The sequence below is a fragment of the Terrapene carolina genome, unplaced genomic scaffold (genome assembly GCF_002925995.2).
Source record: "Terrapene carolina triunguis isolate 2854851 unplaced genomic scaffold, T_m_triunguis-2.0 Scaffold131, whole genome shotgun sequence".
In the NCBI taxonomy this organism is placed as follows: domain Eukaryota; kingdom Metazoa; phylum Chordata; order Testudines; family Emydidae; genus Terrapene; species Terrapene triunguis.
The window spans coordinates 18533703-18543230 of NW_020664482.1; the positions used below are offsets into that span (position 1 = coordinate 18533703).

The 9528-nt window shown below is 44.1% G+C and overlaps 1 protein-coding gene across 1 annotated transcript in view; it reads right to left on the reverse strand.

Moving 5' to 3' along the window:
• The window catches only part of TRPC5 (transient receptor potential cation channel subfamily C member 5), a 100334-nt gene extending 91934 nt beyond the window's left edge, over positions 1–8400 (reverse strand). The window contains exon 1 of the mRNA XM_024217409.2: positions 8023–8400. Within this exon, the coding sequence (XP_024073177.2) occupies positions 8023–8400 (378 nt within the window). The remainder of the gene's footprint in view (positions 1–8022) is intronic.
• Between the last annotated feature and the right edge of the window lie 1128 nt (positions 8401–9528).

A 9528-nucleotide genomic window follows, 5' to 3' on the forward strand; every position in this document is an offset into this window, starting at 1 on the left:
TGGTCAAGTTTAAGTTATCAAATGTTATCAAGTTTAACAGCCTGCTTCTAGCAGGTGTCTGAGGATTATTAACACAGATCCTAAATATTATCCTTCATTCCCTACAGTGTTTTCTGCAAAAAAAAAAAACAACAACAACAGCAACAAGAACAATTTTCCCCTGGGCTTATTTCTGAAGTATTTTTTCTTTGGAAGATATGGGGATTGGTGTCTGTTGAGGTCTCATTGACTCATGGGGCCTTTGACCATCGAAACAAATCCAATCAGAAGTATCAATACTGAAAACACTTTTTTGTATTTTAGTTATTGAGACATTGCATTTCAGTCCCATCTGCGAACCAGATTAATTTGAAGCCAGCTGCCTGGGGCAAATTACTAATTATGGCAGATAGAATCTTGGCAGATGTTAATATCATCTTTATGTAAACATTTGATGTTAGCCCTGATTGACATGAGCAAAACAGCTACCCAGGAAAGTGTTTATGGGTAGACCGAGGACAAAAAATTAATCCAGATAATTGATAGAAGTTCATTTCTTAAAGAACAGAAATAGGGTTCAGAATTCAGCATAGACTGTACATTTTATGTTAGAAATGAACATATTGCCATGAGTTACAATGTATGGCAGATTCATGCAAATTGCATGTATTTGCACTAAGAGCTACACAAAGCACTCAGCAAGGCACCTGCATTATTCTGTAAAAATCGCATAGGAACCAATTTAAAAAAAAACTTAAATGCCCTCGGTTCTAATTCAAAATCCATTAAAGTCAATGGAAAGACTCCTATTGTCCTTCAGTGGGTTTCACTGAAAGATCAGGCCCTCAGTGAGGGAGTTATCTGGAAATACTATTGCTTCTAAAAATAAGATTAAGATTATTATGGAGAAAACTTTATAAACATAATGTAAATTTTCAAAGGAGTGGATTCTCTTTTGTAAGTGCAATTAATATCCACACAGGTTGCACCTACAGGCTTGTCTACATGGGGACATCCAGGAAAATCTGATTGAACTAAAAGTGTGAATTTGAAGTGGATTCATTAAGCTGCATGAAATCCCTATGTGGACAATGTCATTCAGAATTAAAGTGGCCTGAATTTGTTTTATCTTAATTCACATTCGAAGTACCTGTGACCACATTGGGAGTTGGATCAGGTCCTTAGTGAGCATGGATGTTATTCTCCACTGGGAATGAAACATATCAACCTCTCCCTACAGTCACTCCATTGATTAAAACAAAGGTCAGAGTCCCAGGACATGACACCTCTGTGGCTGAACCCAAAATCTCCAAAAGGGGTCACTGTGGGTCACAACTGCTGTGACATTAAGTTAGCAATGGAATTATTCTGTGTATAAGTGGTGTAGTCTCTTTAACGGTTTCATCTAGAGACCTGTAGTACGGTGCACAGAAAACTGTGGCTGTCCATTGTAATGATCAGACAGAAGAGACCTTGTGAGAAATGCCAAGTTCCGTGGAGGTGAACCTAAAAGGAAATAGAGCTACTTTAACACCTCATTGTTCAGATATAATGTGCTACGTTGGTTCCCTCAAAGAGGCATTTGCTTGCCCCTGTCTCTTCTAAACTTCCAATGTAAACAAAATCGCATTTCTTTCTTTCCAGACACATCTGATACGAGCCAAGCTGCAGCGCTGGAGAAGTGTGTTGTTATAGTAACTGGCATATGACATATCACTGCAATTGTCATAGCGCGTTCAGAAAACAGCAGTTTAACATCAAAACTGAAGTTTAACAAAGGCGTGAGGAGCAAAGGTTGCCTGCTGGGTTTAGTAATGGCATATGAAGTCCTTTGCTGCTGTGTCGAGCTCACCAATTTGAATCGGGCTCTGAGAGGAAGGGATGGGACCCTGGCACTCTCACAGGGAAAAAACAAACAAGCAAAAAGCAAAAGCTCTTGCCCTACTTTTGAAACCACTGCAGACCCTACTACCTGGAGATATCGTTATATAGTCCCAGGCCTGAGCTGGGGCCAGGGCAGAGCCTCCATAGGGAGCTCCCTTGTGTGTCTGACGGGTGCCCAGGCTAGACCATCCATTAGAGTTATAAGGGCCCATGGTGCCCACGTTCCAGCAATATTCAGAGCATGGGGGCCCGGCTCCACCAATGTTCAGGGCCAGGTCTCTCTCCCCGGCCCCACCTGCCGCCCCCACAGTGTCCCCCGGCCCCGCCTGCCGCCCCCACGCACCTCCCCCGGAGCATCCCTGCTCCGCGCTGTGTTCCCTCACTGGCCGCTGCTGGCTACAACAAAGGGAATGGCGTCGGCATCAGGCTAAGGCGGCTGCTGCGCCTCCAGGGGGGGTGGAGGCACACATGTGATGGCAGCCCCCCCGCCCGCCACCCACCAGGAGACAACTCCGACTCTGAGGGGACTTCCTGGAGTCTGGACCTGAGCAACTGGGGCTTGGGTAAGTGTCGGACTTGTGACACCCTGCCCCCCCTGCACGCAGTCACCACTCCTGCTCCTCACTTGGCAAGGGGCAGCCCCATCCCTCCCCTCCCCCCAATGAGGCTACGGTGAGGGACAGCGACAGGGGAGGAGGTGCACACGTGATGGCAGGCCCCCCCTCTCCCGGCACTCACCACAGGGGAGGCAAGGGGGCTTCCTGGACTTAAGCAGCTGGGGCTTGGGTGAGTGTTGTGACACCCTGCCCCCCACCCGCAGTCACGGCTCCTGCCCCATGCTGGGCCAGGGGCCGCCCCATCCCCCTCCTGTAGAACATTGCAAAAGAAGGGGCTCCATTTTGTTTTAATTTTAGAAAGCATTTGCTTTTGAGTGTTATTGATCCAAGAGTGCTTGGTTGTTTCCATATTCAAAAGAGTATTAATAAAGTTGATATTCTTAGTTAAATATTTTTTTCTTACGATAGTGATATTGTGCAATATAGGGAAACTGTTAAACGCTTACTGTTTCCAGTCCATTTTTACATTAATTTTAAAATATATATATCGGCTTACAAGGCAGTTGGGGCGGGGGGTGGGACTTGGAGCCATTCTGGGCACTACCAAAAATTATACAAACCTGCCACCCCCTGCACTCTGCAGCTGGTTGGTCCAAGCCATTCTGTGAATCGTTTGTGGGAGGAGTGGGCTTGTGGTGTCTTCTCCTCAGCCCTTCCACTGTGCTCCCCGATGCACAGTGACTGCAGTTGTGGCAGGCACTTCAGCTGGCTGTGCAAGGAAGGAGGGATAGGCTCTTCGCACGAGGAGCCATGTACAGGCCAGCCACAGGCCAGCCCTCAGTATTTTCAGACAGAAAGGGTAGACCATATCAGGCTGTCTGTATATGTCTATAAGATTAGTTATGTCGGAAGGTACTAGTGGCCTGCCATTGTGCAAAGACAGTCACAGACCTCGTTCAGGTGAATGGGTGTGATAAAGTGCTCTCCTTTGTGCCCAACATCAGGAGCACCTGAAACGCTTTTATACGGCAAAACAACTGATGTCCCCAGTGTGATGTCAAGAAAGCGTGGCGCTAACAGGGTTTCCAAAGCGCATAACTCAGGGCTGGGAGGCTGGAAGAAGGCTGTATGTTAAGCAGCTAGGAGTGAGCAATCAGAGCCCCAGAGCTCTCTCTCTGGCCCCTGGAGAGAAGCTGAGCAAACAGAACGCCTCTCTATGGAACAGAACTGACTGTGTCTGACTTCAGTTTTCTGCAAAAAAGAGCTGCCCATGTGCAGTTTTGTGCTTACCGCTGTCCAGGGAAACAAACCCTTGTGTATAAATAAACAGATTGCGCTCAGAAAATAACCTGACTCCATGTCACTGATTTCTCCGCCATACAGAAACCACTCTGCAAGGCTTGGATTTCAGCTACTGCTCAGCCAAAAAGGGGCAACATTTTTATTATTACTTGGCATGAATGAGGACACTCCAGGACCGTAATGTCAGCCGAGGAGGACCTGAACACGTGCACACACAGGCATACGATTCAACTTCAGCTGCTATTCTGTGCTAAGAGGATTTCTGGGGTACTCTTGTAAAAGATGTTTGCTGGGGAGCCACCCTAGGACTTCCCCAGGAAAGGATCCATTGGCACTGCTCTGAGGCTATCATAAGGAGTCTGAGTTCTGACACAGGCTGCTCCGGGATTAGCTTTGTGGGTTGAAGCATTGAGCTATGTGTCCTTATTGTGCTTAACTAGGCACTTCTTTTCATTTCATGTGATAAAACAGTGCATGAAATGAATACCAATTCATTAGTATTGATGAGACTGAAGAGCTAAAAACCTAGTCCTGCAGCCGTCGGCAGGCAAACTCCCAATGAGGTCTACAGAAGGGCCCGAACCAAAACCGCAGATCAGAACAACCTGAAATTCTGAGATGGTATAGCTAATAAATCCTGGTTTGTCCACCAGTTCTTATACTGACCCAGGGCCACTCAAAATGGGAATGAATCGGGGCTTGTGACAAACCTGTTTTTTGTCAGAATCTTTAAGGCCAGGAGGGACCATTAGATCATCTTGACTGACCTCCTGTCTATCACAGGCTGTTATATTTCACCCTGTGACCCCTGTATTTATAGATTCATAGATTCTAAAGCCAGCAGGGACCATTGTGTCACTTAGTCAGACCTCCTGTGTATCACAGGCGTTGGAACTTCCCCAATATAATTCCTAGAGCAGATCTTTTAGAAAAACATCCAGTCATGATTTTAAAATGGCCAGTGATGGAGACTCTACTTTGACCCTTGGTAAATTGTTCCAATAATTAATTACTCTCGCCATTAAAAATTTACACCTTATTTCCAGCCTGAATTTGTCTAGTTCAACTTCCAGCCATTGGATTGAGTTAGACCTTTCTCTGCTACATTGAAGAGCCTATTATTAAAGATTTGTTGCCCAAGTAGATGCTTATAGACTGAAATCAAGTCACCCTTTAGCCTTACGTTTGTTAAACTAAATAGACTGAGCTCCTTAAGTCTATCATTATAAATCGGGTTTTTCTAATCTTTTAATCGTTCTAGTGGCTTTTCTCTAAACCCTTTCCCATTTATCAACATCCTTCTTGAATTGTGGGCACCAGGACTGGACACAGGATTCCAGCAGCAGTCACACCTGTGCCAAATACAGAGGTAAAATAACCTCTCTACTCCTACTCGAGATTCCCCTGTTTATGCATCCTAGGATTGCACTAGCTCTTTTGGCCACAGCATCACACTGAAAGCTCATGTTCATCTGATTATCCACCATGACCCCCGAGTCTCTTTTCAGAGTCACTGCTTCCCAGGATAGAGTCCCCCATCCCGTAAGAACGGCTGACATTCCTTGTTCCTAGATGTATATTGAGTTAGACCAAAACATGCCAGTCCTCAGGAGACTAAACTGTGGCACGCCCCCACAGGGAGAGACTGAGGTGTTCCCAATGTCTGAGGCACCTGCAATGGCAGGGAACTGATTAGGTGAGATACACTCTGATGATACTAATGGCAATTCATGCTCTATGCTGCAGAGCTAGGCAACCGCCCCCACCCCCCACACAGACACACAAGGTCCTGTCAATCTGACCTGGGGGGAAATTCCTTCCTGAACTCAAATCTGGGGATGAGTTTGACCCTGAGCATATAAACAAGAAACACCAGCCAGACATCAGAGGGCAGGTCTACGCTACCTTTTAAGTAGATCTAACTTACGTCACTCATGGGTGTGAAAAAGACACCCCCCTCCCCCGAGTGATGCAAGTTACAGCGACCTAAGTGCTGTCCACACCAGTGCTATGTCCTGTCTCCAGCTATAGCCAATCTCTGATGCTTCAGAGGAAAGCAAAACAAAAACAAAAAACCAATGCAGAATGCATCTAGCCAACTATGCATTGGAGATCAAATTCCTTCCTGACACCAGCAGGTGATTATACTAGTTTTGATTATACTCACTGTCTTAATGCAGAGCTGCAAGTGTAATGAGCATGTCAAAGGCAATCCTGTTCTCCCCCCACCCTTGAAGAAAGGGGGTGACTCTGGCAATGAATCTGACTTTGTGCCATCTGGATCTGATTCACTGGAACCAGGTGTATTTTGTGTGTTTGGGGATTTTATTGGGAACATTTTGCACAACTCTGTGTAAAATGTAACTGTTATATCAGGATGAAATTTGTTTTTCCTTAACAGACATGCACAGTTCCCACTGGCATTAATGGAACACACACACACAAAGATATAAACGTTGCTGTAGAAAGAGAAGATAGATACGTATATAGTTAGTGCTTTGAAATGTAGCACTAAACTAAAGATGTTGGGTCCAATCCTCAGCTGATGTAAATCAGCCTAGCTCCATTGGCATCAATGGAACTATATCAACTTAAAACAGCAGAGCGGTGAATCACTACGAATAAAAAAATCTGGATTACAAGAGAACTTTTTGAAGCCCGCACATAGAATCACAGCACTTGTGTTTAACCTCAGCATTTTCCCATTATACTGAAGACCCTTTCAATAAAGCCTGAGTTTATCTTTAGTTCTGTGCTACCGTCTGCCATTCTGGTATATCTCTGAACAAGATAACCAGTCTTTCTAGAACAGTGAGAAAAGACTACAGTTCATTTTCCCATGTATGGTCCATATTTTGCCACTAACATCAGGATAAAACAGAAAAGTAGTATTTCAATTTAACTCTGTCAGAAAATATCTATCTATCTATCTATCTACCTATCTATCTACCTATCTATCTATCTATCTAATCTTCCAGCAACATATTTCTAATTAGTATTCAAAGGATTTGTGGAATGGTATTGTTTCTGAATTGTAAATTATCTTTGATCTGGAGTATTTCTTCATTGTTTGCTTTGGATTATTTACAACTATTATCAAAAAGCTGCACACTGGGGCCTTTTGTGGTTAAATCACATTAATCCCTCAATTCTTTTATACAACAGGGAACATGTTCCAGTGGATTTCAGAACAGAAATTAGGCATTGGAATGAACAGATAGGTAGATAGATGTTCTAATCAAAGGACAGGAAAAAATCTACAGTGCATCTAGTATTACGTACACAAAGCAGTCCATTTATCAGTTACATTATTTGTAAATGAGGATGAGAGAAAAAATTGTACAGTGGGCCCTGACCTTGCAAACACTTTTGCGTGTGCTTAATTTTAAGCACATGGCCAGTCTCATTGACTTCAGTAGGACTGCCCATGTGATTAATGTTAAGCACATGTGTAACCCATGGTCTGTTACAGGTCCCCCTCTGTGCCAAACCACAGAGGAAATGAGTTATTGCACCCCACAACTACAGTGCTTTATTTCAAGCTGTAGTAACTCATGTTCTTTGCTCTGGAGGTCTCCAGTTCAATCACCAGTCTGTTGGTATGGCCATGCCGTGCCAATGCATGGCAGTTGTCACATGTGTAAGTGATGAAGTGAATGGGACTGCTCACCTGCTTAAAGCTAAGCACATGCAGCAGTGTTTGCAGTGTTGGGATCTGTCTTTGAAAAGTGATTCCATGTATTAATAGCAAGAAAACAATAGCTTAGGTTTATATATTGGAATTTAATTTAAAAAACCACTAAATTGCTACACAAAGTATCTATCTGTAAATCACTTTACCCACATCCTTAGTTTGGGATGTGAAAATGAATACTATCTGAAACTGAAACTGCAGGGGGAATTTAAGTAAGGCAGAATGTGATTACTCAGATTGGAAATTGAGCAGGAGACCAGGACTGACACAGCTACTCTTACAAAAAGGACCAAAGAATCTTTCATTAGGATCTTCATTTTGTGTTTCCTGTGTCGTACAGCACCTCCAACAGCACAGTACCCCCACACCACCTCCCCAAACTGTTCTGGGACACTGGCTCAGAACTGATTCAGAGGGTAATGTGCTCTTTACAGAATCAACAACATCCTGTGATTTTGCATAGTGATGTCATATTCAATTCATAGCCAGGCCTTATCTAGCTGAGTCTGTGACCTGTCCAGACCCTCTGGAGCGTCTGATCAACTGGGTAGCTCTTACCAAACCATTAGCTATTATAAACATTCCTTGCCTGAATATTTGACTAACCTGCTTTTCACCACTTGGCTTCCTGTAACTCAGAAGCAGCTCCACGGCTCCAACCACCTCCTTTCGTATTGCATACAACAGAGCATCTCCCACGTAAATACTGTGGCTCAGCAGTAACTCCATGATCTCCAGGTTTTCATTCTCTATGGCTATTAAAAGGGCACTGCGTCCGAGAGGATCCATACAGTTAATGTTGATGTTGTAGTAGATTTCAGCCTCTTGCAAGGCATGTTTCACACTGGCATAGTCCCCCTTCTCCACGGCAATGAGATAGGCCTTCTCTTCCAGCGAGAGCTCTGCCTCTGCTCGCACAATCTGCAATGGGATCCGGTCTCTGTATGGTGAATAGTTTACCTTTTTGTAGTATAGCTGGGCCATTGTTCATAGTGACTGTGCAACCTGTTTGGAAGAAAGAAGAAGGACACTTAGAGACTGAAATTACAGCAACTACTAGCTTCCATTCAAGTGGGACAAATTGCTGAAGGTCAATTGTAGTGAAAGTTTCTGATCCCTGCGTCCGGGCTTATTTTCAGTACAATGAGTTTAATACTCCCCAACACTCATCAAATGAGGGGCTACATGGAAAAGTAGAAGTTGCAGTGTCATATTCCTCAGGACAATGCACAAAGTGACACTGGTTGTACTTTAAATGCCATGCCAATGATATTCTTTATCTGCTTACCAGCACCAGCTGTTGTTAGTGGACTATCCATCAAATGTGTGAATAAGTGGATTTCTCACCTCTGCTATGTTTCCACTCAGTGTTTTTCCTCTCCCTTTATAATCATTGGGCCATGTCCTCAGCCGGTATAAATCACCATAGCTCCATTAAAGTCAATGGACCTGTGTTGATTTACACCATCCCAAACTGGCCTGTTATACTTAATGAATTTTCCTTTTATTATGCGCTCTCTCGCTTGCTATCTTTTTTTTTTTCTCCCTTTGAAGAAGGGCTTCATTTCCTCCCTGTGTTTATACTCTGACCTGGTCATGGTTTTATTTTAAAATCTTAGCACATTTTTTTAATTTAACTTTCTCCCATTTATAAATAGGTCCTGAAGATGGGCTCACGTTCACAACACACTCCAGCTCCCTAGAGTCAGCAGGGCTGCCTGCAGCCTAGGAAAAAACTTCCTTTGAACAAGTGTAGCAAATTGAACTTCAGCTCCATCCCATCACTACTTACTAGCCCACCAGGCTACCTAACAAATAGGCCAGGTAGCACATGGGATGGAAAAGCACCACGCTGAGGGTACAGAGGCCGTCAGACATTGTTTAATGTTGTTGTCTGCAGGCTGGGGCCAGTGAGGCCCATAAAGTCAGTATCGTAGCAGCACATAAGTTAAAAACACCGGTTAGAGCTGTTTGCCCAATGCAGAATTGTTCCACGCAGCAAATTTAACAGGTTTTTGTGTCATTCAGTTTTATGCCAGGTGGCAAGGTGAGATTTTTAAGGGGAGAAAACAGATGGAGAAGGAGGGTTTTGTGATTCACAAGCAGGCCTGG